Source organism: Scyliorhinus torazame, chromosome 7 (assembly GCF_047496885.1).
Source record: "Scyliorhinus torazame isolate Kashiwa2021f chromosome 7, sScyTor2.1, whole genome shotgun sequence".
Lineage (NCBI taxonomy): Eukaryota > Metazoa > Chordata > Chondrichthyes > Carcharhiniformes > Scyliorhinidae > Scyliorhinus > Scyliorhinus torazame.
Window position 1 is genome coordinate 2,065,949 of NC_092713.1, and position 19,927 is coordinate 2,085,875.

General features: G+C 51.2%; 1 protein-coding gene across 1 annotated transcript in view; it reads right to left on the minus strand.

The window, feature by feature from the left end:
- Positions 1–19,927, minus strand: part of col11a1a (collagen, type XI, alpha 1a) — a 1,142,395-nt gene that overhangs the window by 289,480 nt on the left and 832,988 nt on the right. The window contains 1 exon segment of the mRNA XM_072510277.1: positions 16,508–16,561. Within this exon segment, the coding sequence (XP_072366378.1) occupies positions 16,508–16,561 (54 nt within the window).

Consider the following 19,927-nt stretch of genomic DNA (forward strand, 5'->3'; position numbering starts at 1 on the left):
CCTCATCGCTATCCGCAATTCCACCAACCTTTGTGTCGTCTGCAAACTTACTAATCAGACCAGTTACATTTTCTTCCAAATCATTTATATATACTACAAAGAGCAAAGGTCCCAGCACTGATCCCTGTGGAACACCACTGGTCACAGCCCTCCAATTAGAAAAGCATCCTTCCATTGCTACTCTCTGCCTTCTATGGCCTAGCCAGTTCTGTATCCACCTTGCCAGCTCACCCCTGATCCCGTGTGACTTCACCTTTTGTACTAGTCTACCATGAGGGACCTTGTCAAAGGCCGTACTGAAGTCCATATAGACAACATCCACTGCCCTACATGCATCAATCATCTTAGTGACCTCCTCGAAAAACTCTATCAAGTTAGTGAGACACGACCTCCCCTTCACAAAACCATGCTGCCTCTCACTAATACGTCCATTTGCTTCCAAATGGGAGTAGATCCTGTCTCGAAGAATTCTCTCCAGTAATTTCCCTACCACTGAAGTAAGGCTCACCAGCCTGTAGTTCCCTGGATTATCCTTGCTACCCTTCTTAAACAGAGGAACAACATTGGCTATTCTCCAGTCCTCTGGGACACCCCCTGAAGACAGTGAGGATCCAAAGATTTCTGTCAAGGCCTCAGCAATTTCCTCTCCAGCCTCCTTCAGTATTCTGGGGTAGATCCCATCAGGCCCTGCGGACTTATCTACCTTAATACTTTTTAAGACGCCCAACACCTCGTCTTTTTGGATCTCAATGTGACCCAGGCTATCTACACACCCTCCTCCAGACTCAACATCTACCAATTCCTTCTCTTTGGTGAATACTGATGCAAAGTATTCATTTAGTACCTCGCCCATTTCCTCTGGCTCCACACATAGATTCCCTCGCCTATCGTTCAGTGGGCCAACCCTTTCCCTGCTACCCTCTTGCTTAGAACATAGAACATTACAGCGCAGTACAGGCCCTTCGGCCCTCGATGTTGCGCCGACCTGTGAAACCACTCTAAAGCCCATCTACACTATTCTCTTATCGTCCATATGTCTATCCAATGACCATTTGAATACCCTTAATGTTGGTGAGTCCACTACTGTTGCAGGCAGGGCATTCCACGCCCTTACTACTCTCTGAGTAAAGAACCTACCTCTGACATCTGTCTTATATCTATCTCCCCCTCAATTTAAAGCTATGTCCCCTCGTGCTAGACATCACCATCCGAGGAAAAAGGCTCTCACTGTCCACCCTATCCAATCCTCTGATCATCTTGTATGCCTCAATTAAGTCACCTCTTAACCTTCTTCTCTCTAACGAAAACAGCCTCAAGTCCCTCAGCCTTTCCTCATAAGATCTTCCCTCCATACCAGGCAATATTCTGCTAAATCTCCTCTGCACCCTTTCCAATGCTTCCACATCCTTCCTATAATGCGGCGACCAGAATTGCACGCAATACTCCAAATGCAGCCGCACCAGAGTTTTGTACAGCTGCAACATGACCTCATAGCTCCGAAACTCAATCCCTCTACCAATAAAAGCTAACACACCGTACGCCTTCTTAACAACCCTCTCAACCTGAGTGGCAACTTTCAGGGATCTATGTACATGGACACCGAGATCTCTCTGCTCATCCACACTGCCAAGAATCTTACCATTAGCCCAGGGGCAGCACGGTAGCCTTGTGGATAGCACAATTGCTTCACAGCTCCAGGGTCCCAGGTTCGATTCCGGCTTGGGTCACTGTCTGTGCAGAGTCTGCACATCCTCCCCGTGTGTGCGTGGGTTTCCTCCGGGTGCTCCGGTTTCCTCCCACAGTCCAAAGATGTGCGGGTTAGGTGGATTGGCCATGATAAATTGCCCTTAGTGTCCAAAATTGCCCTTAGTGTTGGGTGGGGTTACTGGGTTATGGGGATAGGGTGGCGGTGTTGACCTTGGGTAGGGTGCTCTTTCCAAGAGCCGGTGCAGACTCGATGGGCTGAATGGCCTCCTTCTGCTCTGTAAATTCTATGATAAAGGTGGTGGATCTGCTGCTCTTGTCCTTCTAGATGGTAGTGGTCATGGGTTTGGAAGGTGTTGTCTAAGGAGCCTTGGTGAGTTCCTGCACTGCATCTTCTAGATGGGACACACGGCTGCCGCTGTGTGTCGGTGGTGGAGGGAGTGAATGTTTGTGGAAGGGGAGCAATCAAGCGGGGCTGCTTTGTCCTGGATGGTGTTCAGCTTCTTGAGTGTTGTTGGAGCTGCGCTCATCCAGGCAAGTGGAGAGTATTCCATCACACTCCTGACTTGTGCCTTGTAGATGGTGGACAGGCTTTGGGGAGTCAGGAGGTGGGTTACTCTTCGCAGGAATCCCAGCCTCTGACCTGCTCTTATAGCCACAGTATTAATGTGGCTGGGTCCAGTTCAGTTTCTGATCAATGGGAACCCCCAGGATGTTGATTGTGGGGGTTCAGCGATGGTGATGCCATTGAATGTCAAGGGGCGATGGTTAGATCCTCTCTTGTAGGAGATGGTCACTGCCTGGCACTTGTGTGGTGTGAATGTAACTTGCTACTTGTCAGCCCGAGTCTGGATATTGTCCGGGTCTTGCTGCATTTGGACAGGGACTGCTTCATTATCTGAGGAGTGGCGAATGGTGCTGAACATTGTGCAGTCACCCGCAAACATCCCCACTTCTGACCTTATATTGGAAGGAAGGTCATTGATGAAGCAGCTGAAGATGGTTGGGGCCGAGGAAACGACCCTGAGGAACTCCTGCAGTGATGTCCTGGAGCTGAGATGATTGACCTCCAACCACCACAACCATCTTCCTTTGTGCCGGGTATGACTCCAACCAGCGGAGAGTTTCCCCCCTGATTCCCATTGGCTCCAGTTTAGCTCGGGCTCCTTGATGCCGCACTCGGTCAAACGCTGCCTTGATGTCGAGGGCAGTCACTCCCACCTCACCTCTGGCATTCAGCTCTTTGTCCATGTTTGAACCAAGGCTGTAATGAGGTCAGGAGCTGAGTGACCCTGGCGGAACCCAAACTGAGCGTCAGTGAGCAGGTTATTGCTGAGTAAGTGCCGCTTGATAGCACTGTTGATGGCTCCTTCCATCAGTTTACACTGTCCCCATAAAACATCCCAGGACAGGTACAGCACGGGGTTAGATACAGAGTAAAGCTCCCTCTACACTGTCCCATCAAACATCCCAGGAGAGGTACAGCATGGGGTTAGATACAGATTAAAGCTCCCTCTACACTGCCCCCATCAAACACTCCCAGGACAGGTACAGCACGTGGTTAGATACAGAGTAAAGCTCCCTCTACACTGTCCCCACCAAACACTCCCAGGACAGGTACAGCACGGGGTTAGATACAGAGTAACGCTCTCTCTACACTGTCCCCATCAAACACTCCCAGGACAGGGACAGCACGGGGTTAGATACAGAGTAAAGCTCCATCTACACTGTCCCCATCAAACACTCCCAGGACAGGTACAGCACGCGGTTAGATACAGAGTAAAGCTCCCTCTACACTGTCCCCATCTAACACTCCGAGGACAGTTACAGTAACGGGGTTAGATACTGAGTAAAGCTCCCTCTACACTGTCCCCATCAAACACTCCCAGGACAGGTACAGCACGGGGTTAGATACAGAGTAAAGCTCCCTCTACACTGACCTCATCAAACACTCCCAGGACAAGTACAGCACGGGGTTAGATACAGAGTAAAGCTCCCTCTACACTGACCCATCAAACATCCCAGGACAGGTACAGCCCGGGGTTAGATACAGAGTAAAGCTCCCTCTACACTGTCCCCATCAAACACTCCCAGGACAGGTACAGCACGGGGTTAGATACAGAGTAAAGCTCCCTCTACACTGTCCCCATCAAACACTCCCAGGACAGGTACAGCACGGAGTTAGATACAGAGTAAAGCTCCCTCTGCACTGTCCCCATCAAACACTCCCAGGACAGGTACAGCACGGGGTTAGATACAGAGTAAAGCTTCCTCTACACTGTCCCCATCAAACACTCCCAGGACAGGTACAGCACGGGGTTAGATACAGAGTAAAGCTCCCTCTACACTGTCCCCATCAAACACTCCCAGGACAGGGACAGCACGGGGTTAGATACAGAGTAAAGCTCCCTCTACACTGTCCCCATCAAACACTCCCAGGACAGGGACAGCACGGGGTTAGATACAGAGTAAAGCTCCCTCTACACTGTCCCCATCAAACACTCCCAGGACAGGGACAGCACGGGGTTAGATACAGAGTAAAGCTCCCTCTACACTGTCCCATCAAACACTCCCAGGACAGGTACAGCACTGGGTTAGATACAGAGTAAAGCTTCCTCTACACTGTCCCCATCAAACACTCCCAGGACAGGTACAGCACTGAGTTAGATACAGAGTAAAGCTCCCTCTACACTGTCCCCATCAAACTCTCCCAGGACAGGTACAGCACTGAGTTAGATACAGAGTAAAGCTCCCTCTACACTGTCCCCATCAAACTCTCCCAGGACAGGTACAGCACGGGGTTAGATACAGAGTAAAGCTCCCTCTACACTGTCCCCATCAAACTCTCCCAGGACAGGTACAGCACTGAGTTAGATACAGAGTAAAGCTCCCTCTACACTGTCCCCAACAAACTCTCCCAGGACAGGTACAGCACGGGGTTAGATACAGAGTAAAGCTCCCTTTACACTGTCCCCATCAAACACTCCCAGGACAGGTACAGCATGGGGTTAGATACCGAGTAAAGCTCCCTTTACACTGTCCCCATCAAACACTCCCAGGACAGGTACAGCACGGGGTTAGATACAGAGTAAAGCTCCCTTTACACTGTCCCCATCAAACACTCCCAGGACAGGTACAGCACGGGGTTAGATACAGAGTAAAGCTCCCTCTACACTGTCCCCATCAAACACTCCCAGGACAGGTACAGCACGGCGTTAGATACAGAGTAAAGCTCCCTCTACACTGTCCCCACCAAACACTCCCAGGACAGGTACAGCACGGGGTTAGATACAGAGTAAAGCTCCCTCTACACTGTCCCCATCAAACACTCCCAGGACAGGTACAGCACGGGGTTAGATACAGAGTAACGCTCTCTCTACACTGTCCCCATCAAACACTCCCAGGACAGGTACAGCACGGGGTTAGATACATTGATGTTCGTGGGATCTTTCTGTGCCAAGACTGTCTGCTGTATTTTCTTTATTCTAACAATGACTATACTTGTCTGACTGTAAAGCTATGGGATGTCCTTTCGCTGAGACGTTGCCATGGAAATGCAGATCTTTCTTGCTGCAGTGTCAGGTGTTGATGTCCTGTTTTGGCGTTTTATTTTCTGAAGATATTTATCACAGCGCGAACAATTAAACTGACACAGATCAATAAATATGTCATTGTATTTGTGTTCTGATGTTTTAGATTATAGATTTTATAACAGAATGGATAATGAGATAGGTAACCTTCAATGATATTTGATATGTTAACAGTAAAGAATGTTTTGATCAGAACTTGATTGAAATTGCTGTCTCTGGTAATAAGTATTTAAATATTATGCAAACATATGCAAATCCACGAGGAATATGAGCTTTTGATGTGCACTTTGGAAATGGGAGGATTTGTCTTCAAGGGGATTTTTTTCTCTCTTTAATCTTTTCATGTTTCTGAAGGTCAAATAATATAAATCCTGGGAATGTATTCACTCTGCGTGACAGGGAACACTTTACATATTCAGAAAAGGAAGAGAGGGAATTAGCATTTCTGCAATGTTCCTCACTTACCGTTGGCTCTTTACAAAGCCATAGATTCAACAATAGCTGCATTCCACTAGCGCCTTTTATTAGCTTCTGGAGTCCAGCGGTGTCATCAGGGGAAACACAACTGCCAATTTCTGCACAGGAAGATCCCACAAACAACGGTGCGATAGTGTCAGGATATCTGCTTTGTGACATTGACCAGAAGGTCCTGAACTGGACCAGTGGCCACACCCAGAGAGGTTTTCCTGCACAGTCCGTGAGACCTCTCACAATAAACGGACTGACTTCCTGAGGGGGGTGAGGTATGGCCGGACCGGGACAGGCTGAGGTGCCTGTCCGGACATTATGCTGGAGCCAGGCTGAGCTCAAACTCATTTCGTGTTATTTACTCCATCACCCGCAATACTCCACATTCAACAAAAATCTGCCTTAAAAACTCCAATTCTGCCCCCAACATCCACAGGATTCTGAGGGAGGGAGATCCAGATTTTCTCTCAGATCTGTGTCAGGACCAACTTCCCAACTGGAGAGTCCGAGCCGCAGAGACGGCAGGAACACACGGCAGGAACACACGGCAGGGCAGGAACACACGGCAGGGCAGGAACACACGGCAGGAACACACGGCAGGGCAGGAACACACGGCAGGGCAGGAACACACGGCAGGAACACACGGCAGGGCAGGAACACACGGCAGGAACACACAGCAGGGCAGGAACACACGGCAGGAACACACGGCAGGGCAGGAACACACGGCACGGCAGGAACACACACAGGAACACACGGCAGGGCAGGAACACACGGCAGGGCAGGAACACACGGCAGGGCAGGAACACACAGCAGGGCAGGAACACACAGCAGGGCAGGAACACACAGCAGGGCAGGAACACACGGCAGGAACACAGGGCAGGGCAGGAACACACGGCAGGGCAGGAGCACACGGCAGGAACACACGGCAGGGCAGGAGCACACGGCAGGGCAGGAACACACGGCAGGAACACACGGCAGGGCAGGAACACACGGCGGGAACACACGGCGGGAACACACGGCAGGAACACACGGCAGGATCACACGGCAGGGCAGGAACACACGGCAGGGCAGGAACACACGGCAGGGCAGGAACACACGGCAGGAACACACGGCGGGAACACACGGCAGGGCAGGAACACACGGCAGGGCAGGAACACACGGCAGGGCAGGAACACACGGCAGGAACACACGGCAGGGCAGGAACACACGGCAGGGCAGGAACACACGGCAGGGCAGGAACACACGGCAGGGCAGGAACACACGGCAGGGCAGGAACACACGGCAGGGCAGGAACACACGGCAGGGCAGGAACACACAGCAGGGCAGGAACACACAGCAGGAACACACAGCAGGAACACACGGCAGTGCAGGAACATACGGCAGGAACACACGGCAGGGCAGGAGCACACGGCAGGGCAGGAACACACGGCAGGAACACACGGCAGGGCAGGAGCACACGGCAGGGCAGGAACACATGGCAGGAACACACGGCAGGGCAGGAACACACGGCAGGGCAGGAGCACACGGCAGGAACACACGGCAGGGCAGGAACACACAGCAGGGCAGGAACACATGGCAGGAACACACGGCAGGGCAGGAACACACAACACGGCAGGAACACACGGCAGGGCAGGAACACACGGCAGGGCAGGAACACACGGCAGGAACACACGGCAGGAACACACGGCAGGAACACACGGCAGGAACACACGGCAGGGCAGGAACACACGGCAGGAACACACGGCAGGGCAGGAACACACGGCAGGAACACACGGCAGGAACACACGGCAGGAACACACGGCAGGGCAGGAACACATGGCAGGAACACACGGCAGGAACACACGGCAGGAACACACGGCAGGAACACACGGCAGGGCAGGAACACACGGCAGGAACATACGGCGGGAACACACGGCAGGAACACACGGCAGGGCAGGAACACACGGCAGGAACACACGGCAGGAACATACGGCAGGGCAGGAACACACGGCAGGGCAGGAACACACGGCAGGAACACAGGGCAGGGCAGGAACACACGGCGGGAACACACGGCAGGAACACACGGCAGGGCAGGAACACACGGCAGGAACACACGGCAGGGCAGGAACACACGGCGGGAACACACGGCAGGAACACACGGCAGGGCAGGAACACACGGCAGGAACACAGGGCAGGGACACACGACGGGAACACACGGCAGGAACACACGGCAGGAACACACGGCAGGGCAGGAACACACGGCAGGGCAGGAACACACGGCAGGGCAGGAACACACGGCAGGGCAGGAACACACGGCAGGGCAGGAACACACGGCAGGGCAGGAACACACGGCAGGAACACACGGCAGGGCAGGAACACACGGCAGGGCAGGAACACACGGCAGGGCAGGAACACACGGCAGGGCAGGAACACACGGCAGGAACACAGGGCAGGGCAGGAACACAGGGCAGGGCAGGAACACAGGGCAGGAACACAGGGCAGGAACACATGGAAGGAACACACGGCAGGGCAGGAACACAGGACAGGGCAGGAACACAGGACAGGGCAGGAACACAGGACAGGGCAGGAACACAGGGCAGGGCAGGAACACAGGGCAGGGCAGGAACACAGGGCAGGGCAGGAACACAGGGCAGGGCAGGAACACAGGGCAGGGCAGGAACACAGGGCAGGGCAGGAACACAGGGCAGGGCAGGAACACAGGGCAGGGCAGGAACACAGGGCAGGGCAGGAACACAGGGCAGGGCAGGAACACAGGGCAGGGCAGGAACACAGGGCAGGGCAGGAACACAGGGCACGAACACACGGCAGGAGCACAGGGCAGGAACACAGGGCAGGGCAGGAACACAGGACAGGGCAGGAACACACGGCAGGAACACACAGCAGGTCATCGCCCGAGAACCGGGGCCCAAGTACGGACCCCCCCTGTGTCGCCCAGCCCCTGGTTTATTGTGGTATTTACAAAATAACAAAACTCCAGCTCCTCTCTCCAAAGGGTCACCTCCCCGACCCCCACCCAGATCACGGCTTTTATACGGAGTAAAAAGCCCCCTGACTGAGATTATACTGGGCTGTGTTTGGGGGGAAATCGAATGGAGCTCAGTGTCCGGACCGAATTGGAAAACTGACTGTTCACTTGAAGCACTCGGGATCCACGAGGGGTCGGTGCTGAGACGGCGCAGGATTCAAGGCCCCGGTTTGAAGTCGCAACGGTGTCAGTGTGGACCCGTGTCTGTCTCGGGTCGCTGGCGTGTCTGAGCGTCTACGTCCGGGATGATCCGGAGCTGACGTCCCATCAACAACTCTGCCTGTCCCACACCCGTGGTGCAGGAGGGGTCATCGAGAACTGAAGAGGAAACGGCCAGTCGCGTCTCTCAATACCGTGGCCTCAGTTTCTTCATCGCCCTTTTGAAGGTTTGGACCGCCCACGCGGGCAAACCGTTCGAGGCTGGGTGACACGGGGGGGGGTCCGTACTGGGTGATACGGGGGGGGTCCGTACTGGGTGATACGGGGGGTCCGTACTGGGTGACACGGGGGGGGGGTCCGTACTGGGTGATACGGGGGGGGGGGGGGGGGGGTCCGTACTGGGTGATACGGGGGGGGGGGGGGGTCCGTACTGGGTGATACGGCGGGGGGTCCGTACTGGGTGATACGGGGGGTCCGTACTGGGTGACACGGGGGGGGGGGGTCTGTACTGGGAGATACCGAGGGTCCGTACTGGGCGATACGGGGGGGGTCCGTACTGGGAGATTTGGGGGAACGTACGGGGCGGTCCGTACCTGGCGAATTCGGTTCACGGCCACATAAATGCTTCGACCTCCTTGCTGGTGAATGTAGCGCCAATTTCCAACACCAACTCTCCGGGTCTGCAGTGGGTGCTGACTGTGGGCTGCGGCTTGTCTACTGTCATCTTCAAGGTCACTGTTTGCACCTTGTGGACCTCGAACCACTTCGAGTGGGCGCCCACCACCACGAAGAACTTTGTTCCCTGGAATGGGCCGGTTTTGACGTGGGGCCCACGGTCTTCACGGTCATTCCCAGGGTGCATTGGTGCAGGCGGCGGGGCGTGTGGTACTCCTGGCACGGGCCGTATCGCTGGGCCACCTTCTCAATGTCTGAGGCTATCCTGGGCCACCAGACATAGCTGCGGGAGGGCAGCAACTTCATCTTGGACACCCTGTGGAGGTTTTGTAACAAGAGCGCCTGACCGGGTCCCGGGACGACCACCCATGTCCCCCACAATAAGATGCCATCCTCCACGCTCAGCTCCGGGGGCGGTGACGCTGAGCTCCAGGAGCAGTGACGCTGAGCTCCGGGGGCGGTGACGCTCAGCTCCGGGGGCGGTGACGCTCAGCTCCGGGGACGGTGACGCTCAGCTCCGGGGGCGGTGACGCTCAGCTCCGGGGGCGGTGACGCTCAGCTCCGGGGGCGGTGACGCTCAGCTCCGGGGGGCGGTGACGCTCAGACCCGCATTTCATTGGGCAAAGCTCTGTCTTGGCTCCATATTGGACCATGTGTCGGACTGCCGATAGCTGGGCGTCTGTCTGGGTCCAATGTGTGACTTGCAAGGGCTCCATGGCCTGGTGGGGCTGCTACTACCTCGGCGGTTTGGCCAGAGCCAGTGGTCTTGTGGAGAGGGGCAGGAGGATCAGTGCGTCGGTGTGTGGGACCCATGCGCCGGGTGGTGTTCCAGTGTTAAGGCAATTCAGATGGGTGCAACCCTCGGGGCTGCCACGCTGAGCGACTGCGGGTACTCTTCCTCTTGGTGTTTCACACAGGATACTCGACTGAGGGGCGGTAAGGCCTGGGGTTTCGGTGGGAAATGGGCCCTCCCGGCATGTCCAGCGTCCTCTTCCTGTTCGCGGTGTCAAACCCTTGGCCCGCGGCACCCATCTTGGTGTTGCGTTTCTGGGGACTCCAGTCAGTTGCACCATCGCGATGTCCTTGGCTCCAATGGCCGGCCCCGCTTCGCTAAAGCCCGCGCCGTTTGGGCCTGCAAGCAGTCGGTCGCTGGTCGCTTCGGCAAGCGAGGTTCAGGACTGACAAGCCCTGCACTGGGAAGCCGCGCACCGCGCTCTCCCGGGAAACGGCGATGTCTACCGGCTGCTGGAGGGTTCGATGGGCCTCCGTAAGGAGTTTCCTCTGGGAATCACCGTCTCGGAGCCCACAGATCAAACAGCCCGGAACGATTCGGATGTGCGGCCCTGAACTGACATGCGGTGGCAAGCCTCCTCAAGTGTGCCAGAAATTTGCCATTTGAATCTCCTTGGACCTGCAAGGCCGTGTGGAGCCAGAACCGGAACTGAAACAGGAGCCGGAACCGGAGCCGGAAGCGGAGCCGGAAGCGGAGCCGGAAGCGGAGGCGCATTATTGGGGTTTGCAGGTTAACATGTGCCTCGACCAGGGCCACCAGGCGGAGAAAGACTTTGAGTCCGGCCTGACAGGGGAGGCTCCTGATGAACGTGTTGGCGGGTTCCCCGACTGCAATCAGCAGGATAACGGTCTGTCGCTCATCCCCAATCATCGCATTTGACCGTAAAAAATATAACACCAGCTCAACGTACGGGGTCACATGATCGGTCCCCGCACTGATTTATTCACCTTTCCCGACAGGCCGGCGGCACAACGCATAGTGGCAGCTCCACTTCACCCTCGTCGCCAGTGTAGAACCCGAACGGGAGAGACAACAGGAACGCACGGGAGGGCAGAAATGAACAAGAATGAAGAACAAAGAAATGTACAGCACAGGAACAGGCCCTTCGGCCCTCCAAGCCCGTGCCGACCATGCTGCCCGACTAAACTACAATCTTCTACACTTCCTGGGTCCGTATCCTTCTATTCCCATCCTATTCATGTATTTGTCAAGATGCCCCTTAAGTGTCCCTATCGTCCCTGCTTCCACCACCTCCTCCGGTAGCGAGTTCCAGGCACCCACTACCCTCTGCGTAAGAAACTTGCCTCGTACATCTACTCTAAACCTTGCCCCTCTCACCTTAAACCTATGCCCCCTAGTAATTGACCCCTCTACCCTGGGGAAAAGCCTCTGACTATCCACTCTGTCTATGCCCCTCATAATTTTGTAGACCTCTATCAGGTCTCCCCTCAACCTCCGTCGTTCTAGTGAGAACAAACCGAGTTTATTCAACCGCTCCTCATAGCTAATGCCCTCCATACCAGGCAACATTCTGGTAAATCTCTTCTGCACCCTCTCTAAAGCCTCCACATCCTTCTGGTAGTGTGACAACCAGAATTGAACACTATACTCCAAGTGTGGCCTAACTAAGGTTCTATACAGCTGCAACATGACTTGCCAATTCTTATACTCAATGCCCCGGCCAATGAAGGCAAGCATGCCGTATGCCTCCTTGACTACCTTCTCCACCTGTGTTGCCCCTTTCAGTGACCTGTGCACCTGTACACCTAGATCTCTCTGACTTTCAATACTCTAGAGGGTTCTAAATTCACTGAATATTCCCTACCTGCATTAGACCTTCCAAAATGCATTACCTCACATTTGTCCGAATTAAACTCCATCTGCCATCTCTCCGCCCAAGTCTCTCAACGATCTAAATCCTGCTGTATCCTCTGACAGTCCACATCGCTATCCGCAATTCCACCAACCTTTGTGTCATTTGCAAACTTACTAATGAGACCAGTTACATTTTCCTCCAAATCATTTATATATACTACAAACAGCAAAGGTCCCAACACTGATCCCTGCGGAACACCACTAGTCCCAGCCCTCCAATTAGAAAAGCATCCCTCCATTGCTACTCTCTGCCTTCTTTGACCGAGCCAATACTGTATCCATCAACAGGTTTATTATGGTGTGCACAAAATCACAAACTATAACTCCTCTCTCTGAAAGGCTACCTTCCCTGACCGGCATCCAGGTCAGGGGTTTTATACTCAGCAGTTTCCCCTTTCAGGAGTGTAGAGGTTATATTACTGGATCAGTAATCCAGGGTGATACAGGAGTGTAGAGGTTATATTACTGGATCAGTAATCCAGGGAGATACAGGTGTGTAGAGGTTATATTACTGGATCAGTAATCCAGGGTGATACAGGAGTGTAGAGGTTATATTACTGGATTAGTAATCCAGGAGATACAGGTGTGTAGAGGTTATATTACTGGATCAGTAATCCAGGGTGATACAGGAGTGTAGAGGTTATATTACTGGATTAGTAATCCAGGGTGATACAGGAGTGTAGAGGTTATATTATTGGATTACTAATCCAGGGGATACAGGAGTGTAGAGGTTATATTACTGATTAGTAATCCAGGGAGATACAGGAGTGTAGAGGTTATATTACTGGATTAGTAATCCAGGGTGATACAGGAGTGTAGAGGTTATATTACTGGATTAGTAATCCAGGGTGATGCAGGAGTGTAGAGGTTATATTACTGGATTAGTAATCCAGGGAGAGACAGGAGTGTAGAGGTTATATTACTGGATCAGTAATCCAGGGTGATGCAGGAGTGTAGAGGTTATATTACTGGATTAGTAATCCAGGAGATACAGGAGTGTAGAGGTTATATTACTGGATCAGTAATGCAGGAGATACAGGAGTGTAGAGGTTATATTACTGGATTAGTAATCCAGGGAGAGACAGGAGTGTAGAGGTTATATTACTGGATCAGTAATCCAGGGTGATACAGGAGTGTAGAGGGTATATTACTGGATTAGTAATCCAGGGTGATACAGGAGTGTAGAGGTTATATTACTGGATTAGTAATCCAGGGTGATGCAGGAGTGTAGAGGTTATATTACTGGATTAGTAATCCAGGGAGAGACAGGAGTGTAGAGGTTATATTACTGGATCAGTAATCCAGGGTGATGCAGGAGTGTAGAGGTTATATTACTGGATTAGTAATCCAGGAGATACAGGAGTGTAGAGGTTATATTACTGGATCAGTAATGCAGGAGATACAGGAGTGTAGAGGTTATATTACTGGATCAGTAATGCAGGAGATACAGGAGTGTCGAGGTTATATTACTGGATTAGTAATCCAGGGTGATATAGGAGTGTAGAGATTATATTACTGGATTAGTAATCCAGGGTGATACAGGAGTGTAGAGGTTATATTACTGGATTAGTAATCCAGGGTGATACAGGAGTGTAGAGGTTATATTACTGGATTAGTAATCCAGGGTGATACAGGAGTGTAGAGATTATATTACTGGATTAGTAATCCAGGGTGATACAGGAGTGTAGAGGTTATATTACTGGATTACTAATCCAGGGGATACAGGAGTGTAGAGGTTATATTACTGATTAGTAATCCAGGGAGATACAGGAGTGTAGAGGTTATATTACTGGATTAGTAATCCAGGGAGATACAGGAGTGTAGAGGTTATATTACTGGATTAGTAATCCAGGGGATACAGGAGTGTAGAGGTTATATTACTGGATCAGTTATCCAGGAGAGACAGGAGTGTAGAGGTTATATTACTGGATTAGTAATCCAGGGTGGTACAGGAGTGTAGAGGTTATATTACTGGATTAGTAATCCAGGGGATACAGGAGTGTAGAGGTTATATTACTGGATTAGTAATCCAGGGTGATACAGGAGTGTAGAGGTTATATTACTGGATTAGTAATCCAGGGGATACAGGAGTGTAGAGGTTATATTACTGGATCAGTTATCCAGGAGAGACAGGAGTGTAGAGGTTATATTACTGGATTAGTAATCCAGGGAGAGACAGGAGTGTAGAGGTTATATTACTGGATTAGTAATCCAGGGTGATACAGGAGTGTAGAGGTTATATTACTGGATTAGTAATCCAGGGTGATACAGGTGTGTAGAGGTTATATTACTGGATTAGTAATCCAGGGAGATACAGGAGTGTAGAGGTTATATTACTGGATTAGTAATCCAGGGTGATACAGGAGTGTAGAGGTTATATTACTGGATTAGTAATCCAGGGTGATACCGGAGTGTAGAGGTTATATTACTGGATTAGTAATCCAGGGTGACAATGGAGTGTAGAGGTTATATTACTGGATTAGTAATCCAGGGAGATACAGGAGTGTAGAGGTTATATTACTGGATTAGTAATCCAGGGAGAGACAGGAGTGTAGAGGTTACATTACTGGATTCGTAATCCAAGGGATACAGGAGTGTGGAGGTTATATTACTGGATTAGTAATCCAGGGTGATACAGGAGTGTAGAGGTTATATTACTGGATTAGTAATCCAGGGAGAGACAGGAGTGTAGAGGTTATATTACTGGATTAGTAATCCAGGGTGATACAGGAGTGTAGAGGTTATATTACTGGATTAGTAATCCAGGGAGAGATAGGAGTGTAGAGGTTATATTACTGGATTCGTAATCCAAGGGATACAGGAGTGTGGAGGTTATATTACTGGATTAGTAATCCAGGGTGATACAGGAGAGAAAAAGTAATATTCCTGGATTAGTAATCCAGGGTGATACAGGAGTGTAGAGGTTATATTACTGGATTAGTAATCCAGGGAGATACAGGAGTGTTGAGGTTATATTACTGGATTAGTAATCCAGGGTGATACAGGAGTGTTGAGGTTATATTACTGGATTAGTAATCCAGGGTGATACAGGAGTGTAGAGGTTATATTACTGGATTAGTAATGCAGGTTAGACAATAGTGTGGACCTTATGGTAGGGGTTCTCCGAAATCCCGGCCAAGTATTAGCGCCGGTGTAAACTCCGGAGTGTTGTAAACCAGCGTCAACGGACGTGCTGGCCCAGTAATTCGCCGTTTTAGTAGGAGGCTAGCATAGCTGTCCCGGCGCAGAAAGGCGGTCCTGCACGCCTGGTGCGGGGCGGTGCATGCACGTGGCTTCATCTCCGTGACGGCGTGGAGCAACATGTTGGGGACCTAACAGCGGGCCCGCGCTAAAGGAGGTAGGCCCCTCCAAATCGCGGCCCCCCGCCGATCGGAAGCCCCCGATCGTGTTCCTAGACCCTGTGGAGGGAGAGGGCCCCCCCCGGAGTCAGGTCCCCCTGTTCCCCACCAGGACATCCAGAGCAGCCGCGGGTCCGAGCTCCCGTCAGGTGGTACCAGGTTGGAACCAGCCGCCGATACCCAGCGGGCGTTCGGCCCGTCGCCAGCGAAGGTGCGATTGGCGCCAATTCTCCGGTCATGGCCCGGCTCGGCGTGGCGGGAATATCCCATGCCCCCGCCGGTCCGCGACCCGTCGCTGGCTCTGAGAATCCCGGCCTATATTACTGGACTAGTAATCGAGAGGGATACCAGGTCTGTTTGATAAATATTTCAATGAAATGCTGGTGTGAGTAAATGTGACGATGACACAGTTGGGTTTGTGCAGTTCGGATTTGTCTGCCGTGAGGCCACACTCTCATCCTTTGTGTGTATTTAGCCTCTGAAGTGACCGTCTGGTTCCGCAGGGCAGGGAGAATTCCCAGCAGCTCCTCCGGAGGTGATTCCGGCGAGGAGCTGTTGCTGAGCGACACCCAGCTCCGGAGATGTTTTCTCACAAGTAGGAACAGTTGGTGGTGCTTTTGGAGGTGATTAATGTCCTGCTCAGTCTCTTCCTGAATTATTAGTTCCTCGGGCTAACGGCTGACTGAGCAGACGCTATCAATTCCAATTAAATATTAAAGTCTGCTGCAGCGTATGGAGCGTAGAGCCTCACATTTCCTCATCTGGTCACTCAGCAAACAGAGCAAATTAAATCCATTCCCTCCCACTTTCTGCCCATCCTCCCAAATCAATCCGAATGGGAGACAACAGAGATACTCACAACAGGACCCGTGGGACCAATGGGACCTTCACCTCCTTTCAATCCAGACGATCCCTAAAATTGGACAAAAAAACCCACTTTATTATCTCCATCAAATTAGACCAATCACAGGTCAGTGCTCACTTCAAACAGGTTTTAAACTTTGACTGGAATTTTTCAACAAGTCACAGAAATAATTAAAGTCCAGTTCATACATAGAACATAGAACATAGAACATAGAACATAGAACATAGAACATAGAACATAGAACATAGAACACAGAACAGGCCCTTCGGCCCACGATGTTGTGCCGAACCTTTGTCCTAGATTAATCATAGATTATCATTGAATTTACAGTGCAGAAGGAGGCCATTCGGCCCTTTGAGTCTGCACCGGCTCTTGGAAAGAGCACCCTACTCAAACTCAACACCTCCACCCAACACCAAGGGCAATTTGGACATTAAGGGCAATTTATCATTGGCCAATTCACCTAACCCGCACATCTTTGGACTGTGGGAGGAAACCGGAGCACCCGGAGGAAAGCCACGCAGACACGGGGAGGACGTGCAGACTCCGCACAGACAATGACCCAATCCGGAATCGAACCTGGGACCATGGAGCTGTGAAGCAATTGTGCTATGCACAATGCTACCGTGCTGCCCTTGGGAACAAATAAATCTACACTATATCATTTTACCGTAATCCATGTACCTATCCAATAGCTGCTTGAAGGTCCCTAATGTTTCCGACTCAACTACTTCCACAGGCAGTGCATTCCATGCCCCCACTACTCTCTGGGTAAAGAACCTACCTCTGATATCCCTCCTATATCTTCCACCTTTCACCTTAAATTTATGTCCCCTTGTAATGGTGTGTTCCACCCGGGGAAAAAGTCTCTGACTGTCTACTCTATCTATTCCCCTGATCATCTTATAAACCTCTATCAAGTCGCCCCTCATCCTTCTCCGCTCTAATGAGAAAAGGCCTAGCACCCTCAACCTTTCCTCGTAAGACCTACTCTCCATTCCAGGCAACATCCTGGTAAATCTTCTTTGCACCTTTTCCAGAGCTTCCACATCCTTCCTAAAATGAGGCGACCAGAACTGTACACAGTACTCCAAATGTGGCTTTACCAAAGTTTTGTACAGCTGCATCATCACCTCACGGCTCTTAAATTCAATCCCTCTGTTAATGAACGCGAGCACACCATAGGCCTTCTTCACAGCTCTATCCACTTGAGTGGCAACTTTCAAAGATGTATGAACATAGACCCCAAGATCTCTCTGCTCCTCCACATTGCCAAGAACTCTACCGTTAACCCTGTATTCCGCATTCATATTTGTCCTTCCAAAATGGACAACCTCACACTTTTCAGGGTTAAACTCCATCTGCCACTTCTCAGCCCAGCTCTGCATCCTATCTATGTCTCTTTGCAGCCGACAACAGCCCTCCTTACTATCCACAACTCCACCAATCTTTGTATCGTCTGCAAATTTACTGACCCACCCTTCAACTCCCTCATCCAAGTCATTAATGAAAATCACAAACAGCAGAGGACCCAGAACTGATCCCTGCGGTACGCCACTGGTAACTGGGATCCAGGCTGAATATTTGCCATCCACCACCACTCTCTGACTTCTATCGGTTAGCCAGTTTGTTATCCAACTGGCCAAATTTCCCACTATCCCATGCCTCCTTACTTTCTGCATAAGCCTACCATGGGGAACTTTATCAAATGCCTTACTAAAATCCATGTACACTACATCCACTGCTTTACCTTCATCCACATGCTTGGTCACCTCCTCAAAGAATTCAATAAGATTTGTTAGGCAAGACCTACCCCTCACAAATCCGTGCTGACTATCCCTAATCAAGCAGTGTCTTTCCAGATGCTCAGAAATCCTATCCTTCAGTACCCTTTCCATTACTTTGCCTACCACCGAAGTAAGACTAACTGGCCTGTAATTCCCAGGGTTATCCCTAGTTCCTTTTTTGAACAGGGGCACGACATTCGCCACTCTCCAATCCCCTGGTACCACCCCTGTTGACAGTGAGGATGAAAAGATAATTGCCAACGGCTCTGCAATTTCATCTCTTGCTTCCCATAGAATCCTTGGATATATCCCGTCAGGCCCGGGGGACTTGTCTATCCTCAAGTTTTTCAAAATGCCCAACACATCTTCCTTCCTAACAAGTATTTCCTCGAGCTTACCAATCTGTTTCACACTGTCCTCTCCAACAATATCGCCCCTCTCATTTGTAAATACAGAAGAAAAGTACTCATTCAAGACCTCTCCTATCTCTTCAGACTCAATACACAATCTCCCGCTACTGTCCTTGATTGGACCTACCCTCGCTCTAGTCATTCTCATATTTCTCACTTATGTGTAAAAGGCCTTGGGGTTTTCCTTGATCCTACCCGCCAAAGATTGTTCATGCCCTCTCTTAGCTCTCCTAATCCCTTTCTTCAGTTCCCTCCTGGCTATCTTGTATCCCTCCAATGCCCTGTCTGAACCTTGTTTCCTCAGCCTTACATAAGTCACCTTTTTCCTCTTAACAAGACAGTCAACCTCTCTTGTCAACCATGGTTCCCTCACTCGACCATCTCTTCCCTGCCTGACAGGGACATACATATCAAGGACACGTAGCACCTGTTCCTTGAACAAGTTCCACATTTCACTTGTGTCCTTCCCTGCCAGCCTATGTTCCCAACTTATGCACTTCAATTCTTGTCTGACAACATCGTATTTACCCTTCCCCCAATTGTAAACCTTGCCCTGTTGCACGTACCTATCCCTCTCCATTACTAAAGTGAAAGTCACAGAATTGTGGTCACTATCTCCAAAATGCTCCCCCACTAACAAATCTATCACTTGCCCTGGTTCATTACCAAGTACTAAATCCAATATTGCCCCTCCTCTGGTCGGACAATCTACATACTGTGTTAGAAAAGCTTCCTGGACACACTGCACAAACACCACCCCATCCAAACTATTTGATCTAAAGAGTTTCCACTCAATATTTGGGAAGTTAAAGTCACCCATGACTACTACCCTGTGACTTCTGCACCTTTCCAAAATCTGTTTCCCAATCTGTTCCTCCACATCTCTGCTACTATTGGGGGGCCTATAGAAAACTCCTAACAAGGTGACTGCGCCTTTCCTATTTCTGACTTCAACCCATACTACCTCAATAGCAGCACGGTAGCATTGTGGATAGCACAATTGCTTCACAGCTCCAGGGTCCCAGGTTCGATTCCGGCTTGGGTCACTGTCTGTGCGGAGTCTGCACATCCTCCCCGTGTGTGCGTGGGTTTCCTCCGGGTGCTCCGGTTTCCTCCCACAGTCCAAAGATATGCAGGTTAGGTGGATTGGCCATGATAAATTGCCCTTAGTATCCAAAATTGCCCTTAGTGTTGGGTGGGGTTACTGGGTTGTGGGG